This window comes from Haematobia irritans, chromosome 2 (genome assembly GCF_050003625.1).
Source record: "Haematobia irritans isolate KBUSLIRL chromosome 2, ASM5000362v1, whole genome shotgun sequence".
NCBI lineage: Eukaryota > Metazoa > Arthropoda > Insecta > Diptera > Muscidae > Haematobia > Haematobia irritans.
This window is the reverse complement of record NC_134398.1, coordinates 187,229,826-187,248,542: the sequence shown is the minus strand read 5'-3', so window position 1 is coordinate 187,248,542 and position 18,717 is coordinate 187,229,826. Positions and strand designations below refer to the sequence as shown.

The 18,717-nt window shown below is 27.6% G+C and overlaps 2 protein-coding genes across 2 annotated transcripts in view; both read right to left on the bottom strand.

The window, feature by feature from the left end:
- Trpgamma (Transient receptor potential cation channel gamma) overlaps positions 1 to 18,717 on the bottom strand; it is a 97,657-nt gene that overhangs the window by 63,144 nt on the left and 15,796 nt on the right. The gene's annotated exons all lie outside the window — the stretch shown is intronic.
- LOC142225189 (uncharacterized) lies at positions 1,250 to 5,172 on the bottom strand. The gene is made up of 2 exons (XM_075294968.1): positions 4,231 to 5,172; positions 1,250 to 4,081 (listed from the first exon to the last, which is right to left on the bottom strand). Exons 1-2 carry the CDS (start codon positions 5,170 to 5,172, stop codon positions 1,250 to 1,252), a joined length of 3,774 nt encoding a protein of 1,257 aa, XP_075151083.1.

The window sequence follows — 18,717 nt, the reverse complement described above, 5'->3', positions numbered from 1 at the left end:
TTTGGACAAAATTTTCTATAGAAATAAAATAAAATTTTGACAAAATTTTCTATAGAAATAAAATTTTGACAAAATTTACTATAGAAATAATATTTTGAAAAAATTTACAAAATTTTCTATTAAAAAAAATTTGACAAAATTTTCTATAGAAATAAAATTTGGACAAAATTTTCAATAGAAATTTTGACAAAATTTTCTACAGTAATAAAATTTTGGCAAAATTTTCTATAGCAATAAAATGTGGACAAAATTTTCTATAGAAATAAAATTTGGACAAAATTCTCTATAGAAATAAAATTGTAACAAATTTTTCTATAGAAATAAAAAAATTTACAAAATCTTCTGTAGAAATAAAATTTGGACAAAATTTTCTATAGAAATACAATTTTGACAAAAATTTTCTATAGAAATTAAATTTTGACAAAATTTTCTAAAGTAATAAAATTTTGGCAAAATTTTCTATAGCAATGAAATGTGGACACAATTTTCTATAGAAATAAATTTTGGAAAAAATTCTCTATAGAAATAAAATTGTAACAAAATTTTCTATAGAAATAAAATTGTAACAATTTTTTCTATAGAAATAAAAAACAAAATTTTGACGAAATATTCATAGAAATAATATTTTTTGTTTTGTTAATGTTGGTTTTGTTCTTTAAGCATTGTTGTTGTTTTATTTTTTTTTTTTTTTTGATTTCAGCTTAAAACCATACATTGACTAAACTACAAGTGTAGCTTAACCAACAGAGGAAAATAATGTTTGTCAAATTTATTTGGGCCCTCTAGACTGCAAGATGATTGGTAGACGCACGTTTCGGAATTACCACATTCCTCATCAGCATCCTCTACTTGCACAAAACTATCAACCAATTATCAGAATAAAAACAACAACAATGATTAAAGAACAAAACCAACAATAACAAAACAGAACGAATGAAAAAAGAGGAAGCACGCTCAAAATAAACCCAGCCAACTGCACTCAAATCGATGATTTGACGGTGGCAACGGAAAAGAGATATGTTTATACGAATTTATTTCGGCATAAGCCGGCTATCATATAAAACCTTTTTTCGGAAGGTTTTTTTTTTTTTTTTTTTGGATTCATTTTATTTCATATTTTAAATTTACAATATGTACATTTTGAGGTCTCAGCGCCTTAAGGCTTTAAAGAGACCAAACCATGGCAACTTTAACTAATATTTAACGATTCCATAAAAAGAAATTCTATATAATTTACATAATATTTGGATTACAAAAGCATTGTCAAATTATCTAATAAATATGACTTTAGTTCATTTTTAAATGAAGATATAATACAAATGTTTTTTAATCTGCCTGGCAAGTTATTGTATTCAGTAGGACCGGCAAATGATATTCTTTGCTTGGTTAAATCTATCCGACAACGTGCTACATTCAAATTACTGGATTGTCTAGTTACTCTCCCTGTTCTGGTAAAATTTTGATCAAATTGTAACGATCTTGTGTTTAATCTATGTACAGATTTGAACATATATAACAATAACTGCTGCTTATATAAACCACGAATTGGCAATATATTTTTAGCATGATTTTTATATAAAAGTGTTGTTGGATAACGCAGTGGCAAATTGTAGACAACTTTTAAGGCTTTGTTCTGGGCGGACTGTAGCTCCTTTAAAGTTCTCGTTGAACGATGTGCATAAATTATAGGTAAATATGTCAAGTGGGAATGGATAAGTGAGTGATATATCATCAGTTTTGTATCAGTAGTTAAAATATTTCTAAACTTATGCAAAATTCCAGTGGCTGATGATACTTTTGCCTTTACACTTTTTATGTGTTCATCCCAAAGAAGATTGCTACACAAATTCACTCCTAAATATTTGACCGTCTTAGACTCTTGAATAGTTTCTCCATTAATTGGAACAGTCATCTCTCCAGTTTCTCTTACATTTGTGGTAAACCTAATGAACTTAGTTTTTGATGAGTTCAAAATAAGTTTATTTAATCGTGCATACTCCGACAATATTGATGCGTCGTATTGTATCTCCGTCTGCAATACTGTTTCATGTTTGTATTTGTAAAACAGACACAAGTCATCAGCAAACATTACTAACTTCCCATTAAAGTTTATATTTTTTAAATCATTTATATATATCTTGAAGAGTAGTGGTCCTAGTACACTTCCTTGCGGAACACCATAATTTACTGGCAATTTATTGCTCTTGGATTCGCCTACTTGGACATATTGAAATCGATTACTCAAATAATCTTTTAGAAGCTCCACTGTACGGCCAGATACTCCAATGTAACGTAGCTTTTCTAGCAATATGTCGTGCTGTACTAAGTCGAAAGCCTTTGAATAGTCGAAAAATACTCCAGCGACTCCTTTATATCCAGAGTCTAGTCCAGCACAAATATATTCTATAACATACACCAAAGCTGCATCCGTTCCACAACCTTTAGTGAACCCAAACTGATTTTCATATAAAATATTATTCTCATTTAGAAACTGAGAAAACTGATTACATATGATTTTTTCAAAAATTTTGTCGATAATTGGCAACACTGCTACAGGTCGAAAATCTGTAACTCGTCTCGAACCTGGAACTTTAGGTATAGGAATAATTTTATGAATTTTCAGCACGTCAGGATACTTCCTATTTTCTATCATTTCATTGAAGATTTTTGCCAATATTTCACCAACCAATTCCTTTCTCATACAAATCATTCTCACTGTTATGTTGTCATAACCGGAACTTTTGTTCATGTTTAGAGCTTCGATAACATTTATTATATCCGATCCACAAATCTCAACTAAGTCCCATGAAGTAAACTGTTGTACTAATGTACCAAACATATTTATGTCATCATATTGGTAATGTTGAATGCCATTTTTTAGATCAAGAATTGATTTAACAAAATATTCATTTAGGGTTATAGCTTTCTCTACATCATCACTAATTAATCTTCCATTTTCATTAAAAAGTTCCAACGTTTGAGTTTTCTGTCTCCCCAACTCATTATTTAAAAACCGCCATGTTCGTCTTGCATCTGTGCCACAAAATCCTAAATTTTGCTGGTAGTAATCATCCATCAGTTTTTTATTACATAACTTGATTATTTTGCTTATTCTTTTCAGTTGCTCATTCAAACTATAATTAGTTCTTTTTCTTCTTCTCTTTTTTAACAAATTTTGCTTAAGACATATCAAGTTATATAACGCTTCATTAATCCAGGGGGCCATTTTCATTCTCATATTTATTCGCTTCGTGGATGTTTCGGTACTGCGACTTGCAGCAGTTGATAGTAACTGGACAAGTTTTTGACATAAATCAGGAGAAGGAGTCCGATTGAGTATTGAGGATAAAGTAGGATCTATAAGTTGACCAAATTTCGTATAATTTATTTTCTCTTGATATTCCGTAAGATACTCATTCTTATCCGAATGTAATGCTACATCACAAAAAACAAAATTATGATCAGAGAGTGTGTTTTCAACACTGCAAACCAAAAATTTCGAAGGGTTGTTGCTGAAAACCCAATCTATACATGTTCCACTGGATGGTCTAGTTATATTTTCATGACAAGAGTGCAAGTTATAATCATACATCAGATTTTCCAACAAATTTAGTGACCGATTAGGTACCAACAAGTCAACATTAACATCACCAACAACCAAAATATTACTAGATCGAAATTCCTTCAAGGCCAACTCCAACTGTGCAATAAAATTACTGACAACACATCGTTGTGATCTATATATTGATAGTATCGTAATTTTCAAATTATTTAATTTGATCTCAGGTAATTCAATCGCAACAATATCCAAATTATTTTCGCTTTTATTTATAACAGTATTGTGTTTTAAAGTTGATTTGACGAAAATTGTTGTCCCACCGAAACCATCCATACGCACACAGTGTACAGCTTTGTAGCCATCAATTTTGTATAGATTTACATATTGTCTACTGATCCAGGTTTCCTGAATAGCAATAACATCAGGCAGATTAATAAGTTGACTTATTTCATTTTTAAATTTATTAAATTTGTTTATCGAAGAAATACTTCTAACATTAATAGATAATATATGAAAATTTATCTGATTATTATTACAAATAAAAGTATTATATGAATTTACATTTTTAAAGTAATTAGAGATCATTAGTTATTGAGTAAATATTACCAATAAACATATAAAATTAAAAAAATATATAATAATACAATATTTTAATGGCCATCTTGATCTACATCATTATCATCATCATCCTCATCATCCTCGTCATCAATATCATAAACACCAGAACGACGGACATTAGTTTTGGTTATACCACCAGCATACTTTTTCAAGATTTCATCCACGTCCTCCAACGACCATATTCTCATTTGTCTCGATTCTTCATTTTTCTTAGCAAAAACTCTACCACCGCTTGTATAGATAAATTTAAATCCAACAGATTTCAACGATTTCGCATACTTAAAAACGTTTAGTGTTTCTTTGGATAGAAAATCGTTGACATAGACCTTTTTCGTATCATCTAATTCACTCAATTTCTTTTTCTCTTTCATGAATGTCACCTTGCTTCGGTTGTTTACGAATTTGACCACAACAGATGATTGGTTGTTTCTTTGTTTAAGAAAATACGCCTTATCGATTTTATCTTCTGATATTTCTGCTCCTGACTTTTTTATAATATCCATAACAACATCAATTGGTTTAGCATTATTGTCTGTTTGAATACCATTTATTATACAATTATTCTCCACTCTAGCTTCACTTAAAAATGCAACAGTTGATGTTAGTTGTTTATTACTTTCTCTCAAGTTTCGGTTTTCTCTTTGTAAGTTTTTTATATCTTGAGTATTCTTTCTCACACCTTTTAAAATGTCATCATATTGAGATGACATAAACTTCATCGTCTCTTTCAGTTCTCTCATTTCTTTGAACATCATTTTAAATTCATGTTTATTGTCAGTTGTAGGCTCACACACATGACACTTAAAAGCAAGAGATTCATCGTCCAAGAACTTTTCTACTTCCACTTTGTTCAGCTTTGTACATTGCAAGTGGAGAGTTTTTTTGCAATAATCACATTCTATCGCTCCATCACTATCCAACACTGTTGTTTGGCATTGTAAACATACGATAATGTTTTTTTGAGTATTAATGCTTTTTCTCACATTGGACGGCATTTTTCATATACATCGATCAGAGAAAACTCAGCTGATAACAATAACAGTATCTCTCGTTTGTTTAACTTTGTTCAAGTGTGGTTCAATGGTTATAAGATGAAATCAAAAAAAAAAAAGAAACAACAACAACAATGAAATAAAATTTTTCTATAGAAATAATATTTTGACAAAATTTTCTATAGAAATAATTTTTTAACAAAAATTTCAATAGAAATAAAATTTTGACAAAATTTACTATAGAAATATAATTTTGAAAAAAATGTTTTCGCAGAAATAAAATTTAAACAAAATTTTGAATTTGCTATAGACATAAAATTTTGTCAAAATTTTCTATAGAAATAAATTTTTAACAAAATTGTCTATAAATTCAATATAAAACATTTCATTCGAATAAAATAACATTTTTATATATTAACTACAAAAATTTGATCAACAACTTCAAAATAAGTTCTTTTTTATACCCACCACCATAGAATGATGACGGGGGTATAATAAGTTTGCCATTCCGTTTGTAACACATCGAAATATCGATTTCCGACTATATAAAGTATATATATTCTTGATCAGGGAGAAATTCTAAGACGATTTAACGATGTCCGTCTGCCCGTCTGTCTGTCTGTCTATCTGTCTGGCTGTCTGTCTGTCTGTCTATCTGTCTGTTGTAATCACGCTACAGTCTTCAATAATGAAGCAATCGTGCTGAAATTTTGCACAAACTCGTCTTTTGTCTGCAGGCAGGTCAAGTTCAAAGATGGGCTATATCGGTCCAGGTTTTGATATAGTCCCCATATAAACCGACCTCCCGATTTGGGGTCATGGGCTTATAGAAATCGTAGTTTTTATCCAATTTGCCTGAAATTTGAAATCTAGAGGTACTTGAGGATCATCAAAAGGTGTGCCGAAAATGGTCCGTATCGTTCCATGTTTTGGTATAGCCCCCATATAGACCGATCTCCCGATTTTAGATCTTGGGTTTATAGAATCCATAGTTTATATAGAATTTGCCTGAAATTGGAAATTTATAGGTATTTTAGGGCCATAAAGAGGTGTACCACAAATGGTGAGTATCGGTCCATGTTTTGGTATAGCCCCCATATAGACCGATATCCCGATTTTACTTCTTGGGCTTCTAGAATCCGAAGTTTTTATGCAATTTGCCTGAAATTGGAAATCTAGATGTATTTTCGGGCCATAAAGAGGTGTGCCGAAAACGGTGAGTATCGGTCCATATTTTATTATAGCCCCCATAAGAACAATCTCCCGACTTAACTCCTTGGGTTTCTAGAAACCGTAGTTTTTATCCGATTTGCCTGAAATTGTAAATATTCTGGTATTTTAGGCTCACAAAAACGTGAATCCGATTAAGTTTTTATCGGTCCATATAGACCGACTTCACTTCTTGAGGGTATAGAAGGCGCACTGATCATGAAAATTGCTTGAAACTCAAAGTAAAATTTCCAGATTTTACTTCTCGGGTGAAAATCTACAGATTTAAGATTTCAAATCAAGACGTAATTTTATAATTTTTTTGCACACTTACAAGAGATGTTAATGATTCCTCTAAAACTCAAACCAAAATGGTTCTTATAAATCCAGAATCTGATATAGTCCTCATAGGTGAAATCTTTAAATTTATCTTCGGGAAGTGTCCTCAAGCCCTCCTGAAATTTCAAAGGAAACCCTAATATTTGGTTCATGGTGGTGGGTATTTAAGATTCGGCCCGGCCGAACTTACTGCTGTATATACTTGTTTTTAATTTGGTAGATTTGTGGTAAATTTTTCATCAAATTTTGTCGATTATTTTTGGCACGTGTGACTACCGTGAATTCACGTCGAAAATTGTAAACAATAATCGCACGAAAATGTTCACGATTTAATTCCATTTTTGGGCGGATGAATCTTTTAAGTTGCTGTAAACAACACAAATAGTGCTCGTATGTCAAACGTTCTGAATACGCATAACCTCAAAAATTGCAAGCATTACGATAATTTGGTAGATTGTAATCCCGCAAAATAAAAGGCAACCTTCGTATTATAAGTATCTATCGGGTCACATGCCTAAAGTTGGGAAATCTAATATTTATAAAATGAAACAAGTATATACGGCCGTAAGTTCGGCCAGGCCGAAGCTTATGTACCCTCCATCATGGATTGCGTAGAAACTTCTTCTAAACACTGCCATCCACAATCGAATTACTTAAGTTGCGGTAACGCTTGCCGATGGCAAGGTATCTTAAAAAGAAATAAAATTTTCACAAAATTTTCTATAGAAATAAAAATTTTGACAAAATTTTCTATAGAACGAAAATTTTGACAAAAATTTCTACAGAAATAAAATTTTAAAAAAATTTTCTATAGAAATAAACTTTTGACAAAATTTTCTATAGAAATCAAATCTTGGTAGATTATTTTTGGCTCGAGTGGCAACCATGATTATGAACCGAATAAAATTTGAACATAATTTTCTATAGAAATAAAATTTTGACAATGATGAAAATTTTATTATGAACCGAATAAAATTTTAACAAAATTTTCTCTAGAAATAAAATATTGACAACATTTTCTAAGAAATAAAATTTTGGTAGATTATTTTTGGCTCTAGTGGCAACCATGATTATGAACAGATGTGGACCAATTTTTGTGTGATTGGACCGAATGAATTTTGCTCTTCCAAGAGGCTTCGGAGGTCAAATCTGGAGAACGTTTTATATGGGGGCTATATATAATTATGGACCGATATGGACCAATTCTGGCACGGTTGTTAAAGATCATATACTAACATCATGTACCAAATTTCAGCCGGATCGGATGAAATTTGCTTCTCTTGGAGACTTCGCAAGCCAAATCTGGGGATCGGTTTATATGGGGGCTATATATAATTATGAACCGATGTGGACCAATTCAGGCACGGTTGTTAAAGATCATATACTAACACCATGTTCCAAATTACAACCGGATTGGATGAATTTTGCTTCTCTTGGAGACTTCGCAAGCCAAATCTGGGGATCGGTTTATATGGGGGCTATATATAATTATGAACCGATGTGGACCAATTTTTGCATGGTTGTTAGAGACCATATACCAACATCATGTACCAAATTTCAGCCGGATCGGATGAAATTTGCTTCTCTTGGAGACTTCGCAAGCCAAATCTGGGGATCGGTTTATATGGCGGCTATATATAATTATGAACCGATGTGGACCAATTTTTGCATGGTTATTAGAGACCATATACCAACACCATGTACCAAATTCCAGCCGGATCGGATGAAATTTGCTTCTCTTTTAGGCTCCGCAAGCCAAATCTGGGGATCGGTTTATATGGGGGCTATTTATAATTAAGGACCGATATGGACCAATTTTTGCATGGTTATTAGAGACCATATACCAACATCATGTACCAAATTTCAGCCGGATCGGATGAAATTTGCTTCTCTTTTAGGCTCCGCAAGCCAAATCTGGGGATCGGTTTATATGGGGGCTATATATAATTATGGACCGATGTGGACCAATTTTTGCATGATTATTAGAGACCATATACCAACATCATGTACCAAATTTCAGCCGGATCGGATGAAATTTTCTTCTCTTTGAGGCTCCGCAAGACAAATCTGGGGATCGGTTTATATGGGGGCTATATATAATTATGGACCGATGTGGACCAAGTTTTGCATGGTTGTTAGAGACCATAGACTAACACCATATACCAAATTTCAGCCGGATCGGACGAAATATGCTTCTGTTAGAGGCTCCACAAGCCAAATCTGAGGGTCCCTTTATATGGGGGCTATACGTAAAAGTGGACCGATATGGTCCATTTTCAATACCGACCTACATCGATAGCAACTACTTGTGCCAAGTTTCAAGTCGATAGCTTGTTTCTTTCGGAAGTTAGCGTGATTTCAACAGACGGACGGACGGACGGACATGCTTAGATCGACTCAGAATTTCACCACGACCTAGAATATATATACACAAAGTTAATATACCCCCATCCTATGGTGGAGGGTATAAAAATAAATAATAATAAAACAAAATAAAAATGAACCAATATATCCTATCTTCGCTTTCTTATAAATGCAGTTTACTTTTTGCATGGCCCTATTTGTTTGTCCATTAATTCAAAAAGAAATAAGTATATTTTTATAGAACAATTCAATTTTATATTTTTTTTTGTACACTTTTATCCCATAATGCAGCTCTAAACTACACAAAAATACGTATACGCACCCACAAATGCGCATACAAATCACTCAAAATAATCCACAATGCAAATAAACACATTCGTATGAACGTACTAACATACAAATGCTGAGTTTATGTGGGTGGGATATCTTTTGTTATTTTTACGGAATGCATGTGATGCGTCTATGAATGAGAGTGAGTGAGACTGAAAGAGAGAGCATTGATGTTGACACTGGGAGAGTTCAAATAGTAAGTGTATATATATTATGTGTGTGTGTGTGTGCGTAATAAGTATTTTTCAAAATATTCAAAAATCTGGGTCAATTGTTGCATTTTTTGCATACATTAAAATTTATGGGGTGTGGTGTAGGGGGAGGAGGGTAGGAAAATCCTCTTCTGTTTCGAGTATATTTACTTGGTCGAATGGATAACAATTTCCCAAAGTGATAAATTCTTAATGGGAATTCACAGGAGAAAAAAATCCCTTGCATTTTTGTTGTTTATCGCTATGAATGAATAACAAAAGAACAAATACTCTCCACACACTTCTTCAATATATGATACTCGAGAAATATATTTTTTCTATATCTCAAAAATTAGGACATTCCAAGTGAATATTGTGTACCTTCGATGATGATCTAGTGATGACAATCTGAGTGACGTTGATATATCCACCTTGTATGACTTGCAGCTTGATATCAACAAAAGCCATGATAACCATGACTATGTCATAGTGATTTTCATCATAACAAATTTCCAAATCTTAGCGAGACAATAACATAAAAATATGTTTTTGTTTTTGAGCAAAATTTCAAATGACATTGACACAATGGAGATGGAAATTTATATAGACAATAAATAGAGGGAATGTCATTAGAATTCAATAGAAAGTCAGAAGGGGAAGTGTATTATGTGAGGGTCTATTTATTCAATAAATGCGGTCAAGATCGATTTATTTGTTCTAAGAAATAAACATGAAAGGCTCATTCTTGCATGGTAGTTAGAAAACCTATACTGACATTGAATGTAAATTTTCCATCGGATCGGATGAACTTTGTTCTTCCACAAGGCGGAGGTCAAATGTGGACATCGATTTATATGGGTGATATATATAATTATGAACCGACTCCTTTAGAAGTCATATTTTGACCACATATCAATCATGTCATATTCCCGGTAAAGCACCGTATTGAGGTGATCGACAATTTTGTATGTTTTAGTGCCAACCACTAAAATGCCCTAAGCGCAAAAGTGTAACGGATTGAAACCACGGTTGCCACACGAGCCAAAAATAATCCACCAAAATTTAAAGAAAATTTTACCAAAAAACTATCACATAAAAAATATTATTTTTGCAGTGTTTCATCAAATGTCTGTGATTATTATACAAAAATGTTTCTTGATTCGAAATGTTTTATTATTTTATTTTAGAAGCTTACTTATTATTTTTTGATCGTCCCAAGAAATGTGTCGAAATTTTTAATATTTTTACTTTGCCGCACCAACAAGAAAAAGTAACTAATTCTACAAAAGGCAGAAAATGGGAGTTTTCGATAGTACCGCCTAAAACAAATATTACAATTTTAAAAGATATTGTTTTTATAGAAAGTCTTGTCAAATTTTTTTATAGATTTTTCAAATTTTCAAGTATCTTGTTTTCATAGCAAATATTTTTTTCTACAGAATATGTTGTCCACATTTTATTTCTATAGAAAATTTTGTCAAATTTTTTTTCTATTGAAAATTTTGCAAAACTTTATTTCTATAGAAAATTTTTACAAAATTTTATTTCTATTCAAAATTCTTGCAAAATTTTATTTCTATGGAAAATTTATGCAAAATTATATTTCTATGGAAAACTTCGTCAAAATTTTACTTCTACTGAAAACTTCGTGAAAATTTTATTTCTATAGAAAATGTTATCAGAATTTTATTTCTATAGAAAGTTTTGTCAAAATTTTATTTCTATAGAAAATTTTGTGAAAATTTTATTCTATAGAAAATTTTTGCAAAATTTTATTTCTGTAGAAAATTGTTGCAAAATTTTATTTCTATAGAAAATTTTTGCAAAATTTTATTTCTATTGAAAATTTTTTCAAATTTTTATTTCTATAGAAAATTTCGTTAAAATTTTACTTCCATTGAAAATTTCGTCAAAATTTTATTGCTATAGAAAATTTTGTCCAAATTTTATAGAAAATTTTGTAAAAATTTATTTCTATAGAAAAATTTGTGCAGATTTTATTTCTATGGAAAATTTTGTTAAAATTTTATTTTTATAAAAATTTTTGTCAAAATTTTATTTCTATAGAATTTTTTCCAAAATTTTATTTCTATAAAAAATTTTGTCAACATTTTATTTCTATAGACATTTTTTTCAAAATTGTATTTCTACAGAAAATTTTGTGAAAATTTTAGAAAATTGTGTTAAAGTTTTATTTCTATTGAAAAATTTGGGAAAATTTTATTCTATAGAAAATGTTGTCATAATTTTATTTATATAGAATACTTTTGCAAAGTTTTATTTCTATAGAAAATTTTTGCAAAATTTTATTTTTATAGAAAATTTTTGCAAAATTTTATTTCTGTAGAAAATTTTATTTGTATAAAAAATTTTGTTAAAATTTTATTTCCATAGAAAATTTTTACAAAATTTTATTTCTATAGAACAATTTGTCAAAATTTTAGTTCTATAGAAAATTTCGTCAAATTTTTTTATATAGTAAATTGTTGCAAAATTTTATTTCTATCGAAAAATTTGCCAAAATTTTATTTCTATAGAAAATTTTGTCAAAATATTTTTTAAAATGTTATTTCTATAGAAAATGTTGTCAAAATTTTATTTCTATAGACAATTTTTGCAAACTTTTATTTCTATAGAAAATTTTTGCAAAATTTTATTTCTATAAAAAATTTTGCAAAATGTTATTTTTATAAAAAAAATTTTCAAAATTTTATTTCTATAGATAATTTTGTTAGAATTTTATTTCTATAGAAAATTTTGTCAAATTTTATTTGTATAGAAAATTTGGTCACAATTCTATTCCTATAAAAAATTTTGTCAAAATTTTATTTCTATAGAAAATTTTGTTTCTATAGAAAATTTTGTCAAAATTTTAGTTCTATAGAAAATTTTGTCAAAATTTTATTTCTTTAGAAAATTTTGTCAAAATTTTATTTCTATAGAAATGTTTTCAAAATTTCATTTCTATAGAAAATTTTGTCAAAATTTTATTTCTATAGAATATTTTGTAAAAAGTTTATTTCTATAGAAATTTTTGTCAAAATTTTATTTTTGTAGCAAAATTTTATTTCTAGAGCAAAATTTGTCACAATTTAATTTCTATAGAAAATTTTGTCAAAATATAATTTCTATAGAAAATTTGTCAAAATTTTATTTCTATAGAAAAATTTGTCAAAAATTTATTTCTATAGAAAATTTTGTCAAAATTTTATTTCTTTAGAAAATTTTGTCAAAATTTTATTTCTATAGAAATTTTTTCAAAATTTCATTTCTATAGAAAATTTTGTCAAAATTTTTCAAATTTTTCAAAATTTTATTTCTATAGGATTTTTTTCAAAATTTTATTTCTATAAAAAATTTCGTCAAAATTTTATTTCTATAGAAAATGTTGTCAAAATTTTATTTCTATAGAAAATGTTGTCAAAATTTCATTTCTATAGAAAATTTTGTCAAAGTTTTATATCTATAGACACTTTGGTCAAAATTTTAGATCGTCCAATAAAAGTAACTGACCAACCATAAAAATAACCAGTAATTTTATTTCTATAGAAAATTTTTCCAAACTTTTATTTCTATAGAAAATTTTTGCAAAATTTCTATAGAATATTTTGTAAAAAGTTTATTTCTATAGAAAATTTTGTCAAAAATCTATTGCTATAGAAAATTTTGTCAAAATTTTATTGCTATAGAAAATTTTGTCAAATTTTATTTTTGTAGCAAAATTTGTCAAAATTTTATTTCTAGAGCAAAATTTGTCACAATGTAATTTCTATAGAAAATTTTGTCAAAATTTTGTTTCTATAGAAAATTTTGTCAAAATTTTAGTTCTATAGAAAATTTTGTCAAAATTTTATTTCTTTAGAAAATTTTGTCAAAATTTTATTTCCATAGAAATGTTTTCAAAATTTCATTTCTATAGAAAATTTTGTCAAAATTTTATTTCTATAGAATATTTTGTAAAAAGTTTATTTCTATAGAAATTTTTGTCAAAATTTTATTTTTGTAGCAAAATTTTATTTCTAGAGCAAAATTTGTCACAATTTAATTTCTATAGAAAATTTTGTCAAAATATAATTTCTATAGAAAATTTGTCAAAATTTTATTTCTATAGAAAAATTTGTCAAAAATTTATTTCTATAGAAAATTTTGTCAAAATTTTATTTCTTTAGAAAATTTTGTCAAAATTTTATTTCTATAGAAATTTTTTCAAAATTTCATTTCTATAGAAAATTTTGTCAAAATTTTTCAAATTTTTCAAAATTTTATTTCTATAGGATTTTTTTCAAAATTTTATTTCTATAAAAAATTTCGTCAAAATTTTATTTCTATAGAAAATGTTGTCAAAATTTTATTTCTATAGAAAATGTTGTCAAAATTTCATTTCTATAGAAAATTTTGTCAAAGTTTTATATCTATAGACACTTTGGTCAAAATTTTAGATCGTCCAATAAAAGTAACTGACCAACCATAAAAATAACCAGTAATTTTATTTCTATAGAAAATTTTTCCAAACTTTTATTTCTATAGAAAATTTTTGCAAAATTTCTATAGAATATTTTGTAAAAAGTTTATTTCTATAGAAAATTTTGTCAAAAATCTATTGCTATAGAAAATTTTGTCAAAATTTTATTGCTATAGAAAATTTTGTCAAATTTTATTTTTGTAGCAAAATTTGTCAAAATTTTATTTCTAGAGCAAAATTTGTCACAATGTAATTTCTATAGAAAATTTTGTCAAAATTTTATTTCTATAGAAAATTTTGTCAAAATTTTAGTTCTATAGAAATGTTGTCAAAATTTTATTTCTTTAGAAAATTTTGTCAAAATTTTATTTCTATAGAAATGTTTTCAAAATTTCATTTCTATAGAAAATTTTGTCAAAATTTTATTTTTGTAGCAAAATTTTATTTCTAGAGCAAACTTTGTCACAATTTAATTTCTATAGAAAATTTTGTCAAAATTTTATTTCTATAGAAAATTTTGTCAAAATTTTATTTCTATAGAAAAATTTGTCAAAATTTTATTTCTATAGAAAATTTTGTCAAAATTTTATATCTATAGAAATTTTTTCAAAATTTCATTTCTATAGAAAATTTTGTCAAAATTTTTCAAAATTTTCAAAATTTTATTTCTATAGAATTTTTTTCAAAATTTTATTTCTATAAAAAATTTCGTCAAAATTTTATTTCTATAGAAAATGTTGTCAAAATTTTATTTCTATAGAAAATGTTGTCAAAATTTCATTTCTATGGACAATTTTGTCAAAGTTTTATATCTATAGACACTTTAGTCAAAATTTTAGATCGTCCAATAAAAGTAACTGACCAACCATAAAAATAACCAGTAATGATAGGTTAATAAATTAGCCATTAGCCTATCATACAACAAAACATTCTCGAGTGTGCATCAGTCATGAAAAATGCGTTTTAAAAATGTTATTTCTATAGATAATATTGTCAAAATTTTATTTCTATAGATTTTTTTGCAAAATTCTTCTTCTATAGAAAATTTTATCAAAATTTTATTTCTGTAGAAAATTTTGTCAAAATTTTATTTCTGTAGAAAATTTTTACAAAGTTTTATTTCTGTAGAATAATTTGTCAACATTTTATTTGTTTTTTTTTTTTTTTTATATCAGCTTACAAACCATTGCGTTGACTAAACTACAAAAGTAGCTTAACCAACAGAGGATAAGAATGTTTGTCAAATTTATTTGGGCAAAGCCCTATAGACTGCAATATGGTTGGATGGACGCACGTTTTGGAATTGCCACATTCCTCATCAGCATCCTCTACTTGCAGTAAAACTATCAACCAATTATCAGAACAAATTCTGGTAGTTCACCAATTTTATTTCTATAGAAAATTTTGCCAAAATTTTATTTCTACGCAAGAGTTTTTCAAAATTTCCTTTTTAAAGAAAATTGTGTCAAAATTTTATTTCTATACAAAATTTTGTAAAAATTTTATGACAGTTTCTCTTTCAGAGGTTACCCAGTAAGAGCTATCTGACATGACCCATTTTCAGTATCCTCTGACCTACATTATTAACTTACTACTAGTTCCATGTTTCAAGCTGATAGCTTGTTTCGTTTAGAAGTTATATTACCGTGATATTAACAGATGGACAGACAGACATTGCTAGATCGTGTCAGAATTTCACCAGATCAATAATGCATAGATTTATGGGATCTGAGGCCAATATGTCGATGCATTACAAACGAATGACAAGGTTAGTATACCCCCTATGGCGAGGGTTATGAAATCTCCACAATTTCTATTGAGTCAAGCCAATTGTGTTCGACTTTAATTCCGACTGCAGCACTTCTCATTAGTCTTGAGTTCGACTACGGAGTCGACTCCGGGCTTGTAATTTAAATCTGATTTAAAAAGCACCACGATGGTAATCCTGTGGTGGAGGGTTCCAAATTCGTGGACCGAGACACGAATTGTCCAGCGACAAACTTCAGCATATCATTTTAGACTTCAATCTTAAAAAACTCTAAAGTTCAGGCCAGTAAATAATTTAAACGTAAAATAATTTAAACCTATCATAGAGAAAGAATAAATAAAGTCTACTGTAAATTTTCTAAATTTTAATTTAAAACCCAATTGGATAAATTTTTTATGCTTCTTTATTATAACGAATTAAAATTCTGTCGAGCAATGAACTTTTTTTCCTACTTGGGAATTCTTTTGTTTTAATATGGATTTTTAACGAGCACACGTATTCTCTTTGCAACGTGAACGTGGAAATGTATGAATGGAATGGAATGGAATGGTGACATAGTCCTAAGTCAATATGACAAAAGTTGGTATAGGTCGCGTTTGTAATTGAGTATGGTAGATGGCAAAAGCGTCGACAATATGAAAGAAATGAGGGGGAGTTGGGAGAAAACTAATAACGATTTCGATTTGGTTACGAATATTAGGCTGAAAAACAGGAGGCAAAACCTTTTTACAGACACGAAATCGTATTGGTGTTTCTACATCCACAGAAACAGATTGTATTGGATTTTGATCTTTAGATAAGTACTTTGGAATTGATTTCCAAAACTGTTTCCTAAAATAAAAAAAAATAAAAATAAAAAAAAAACTAAATAAAGGATCAGATTTCCTCAAAATTAATCTTATATATATCAAGATTTTTTTAATTAATAATTAATCAATCAGTGGATCTCCAGTATTCCAAGAAAATTATTTGTCTAATGTCCGGCGTAGCCGACTATATTATACTCTGCACGACTTTGTAAATCTACATTTTCTATATATTTTTGAGCTATATCTAAATCTGAACCGATTTTACAAAATTTGACATTCATAGCTAGAATGCTAATTCAATTCTCTGTGCAAAACTTCACCTAAATCGGAGTAAAAGTATGGCATATATCATGTCATATGAGTGTAAATCGGTCGAAAGATATATATGGTAGCTGTATCTAAATCTGAGCCAATTTCTTCTAAAATTACTAGAGTTCTATTCTGACCAAAAACACAGACTTGTGCGAGTCGATAGGACTAAAACTGCTAGACTTTGATCACAAAAATGTTGTCATGGAGACAACGGACGAATGGATGTGGCTAGATCGACTCAGGGGCACGGTTGCCACAGTTGGTAGAATTCTACCAAAAATGGTATTTTTTTACTGTATGGTAGATTAGTAGAATTCTTGATGTTTTAGTAGATTTTGCAAAACATTCCTCTTCACTTATATGATATTTCACAAATTTCCTTCAGAAATAAAATTTTGACAAAATTTCTTATCGAAATAAAATTTTGTCAAAATTTTCTATAGAAATAAAATTTTATCAAAATTTTCAATAGAAATAAAATTTTATCAAAATTTTCAATAGAAATAAAATTTTATCAAAATTTTCAATAGAAATAAAATTTTATCAAAATTTTCAATAGAAATAAAATGTTGTCAAAATTTTCTATAGAAATAAAATTTTGTAAAAATTTTCTATAGAAATAAAATTTTGTAAAAATTTTCTATAGAAATAAAATTTTGTAAAAATTTTTTATAGAAATAAAATTTCTTCAAAATTTTCTATAGAAACAAAATTTTGTAAAAATTTTCTATAGAAACAAAATTTTGTAAAAATTTTCTATAGAAATAAAATTTTGTAAACATTTTCTATAGAAATAAAATTTTGTCAAAATTTTCTTTAGAAATATAATTTTGACAAAACCTCCTACCAAAATAAAGTTTTGACAAAATTTTTTATGGAAATAAAATTTGACAAAATTTCCTATAGAAATAAAATTTTGTACAGAAATAAAATTTTTATAAATCTATAGAAATAAAATTTTGACAAAATTTTCTATAGAAATAAACATTTTCTACAGACATACAATTTTTACAAAATTTTCTTTAGAAATAAAATTTTGACCGATCAAATATAACATACCATAGAAATACAATTTTATCCAAATTTTCTATAGAAATAGTTAAAAACATTTTCTATAGAAAAAATATTTTGTCAATATATTCTATAAAAATAAAATTATGACAAATCTTTCTATAGAAATAAAATTTTGTGAAAATTATCTATAGAAATAAAATTTTGATAAAATTTTCTATAGAAATAAAATTTTGACATTTTCTATAGAAATAAAATTTTGACAAAATTTTCTATAGAAATAAAAGTATGCAAAAATGTTGTATAGAAATAAAATTTTGCCAAAATTTGCTACAGAAATATAATCTTCTACAGAAATAAAATTTAGCAAAATTTTCTGTAGAAATAAAATTTTGCAAAACTTTTCTATAGAAATAATTCTCTTCAAAATTTTCTATAGAAATAATTTTCTTCAAAATGTTCTATAGAAATAAATTTCTTCAAAATTGTCTATAGAAATGAAATTTTATCAAAAGTTTCTATAGAAATAAAATTTTATCAAAATTTTCAATAGAAATAAAATTTTATCAAAATTTTCAATAGAAATAAAATTTTGTTAAAATTTTCTATAGAAATAAAATTTTCAAAAAATTTTCTAAAGAAATCAAATTTTGTAAAAATTTTCTATAGAAATAAAATGTGGCCCAAATTTTCTTTAGAAATATAATTTTGCCAAAATCTCCTACCAAAATAAAGTTGTGACAAAATTTTCTT

Excerpts from the sequence above, each read along its gene's own strand:
- LOC142225189 (XM_075294968.1), bottom strand. The coding sequence starts at position 5,172 with ATGCCGTCCAATGTGAGAAAAAGCATTAATACTCAAAAAAACATTATC. Across the intron at positions 4,082-4,230 it reads AGGATGATGATGATAATGAT|ATAAATTTTCATATATTATC; the intron begins GTAGATCAAGAT and ends AATAATAATCAG.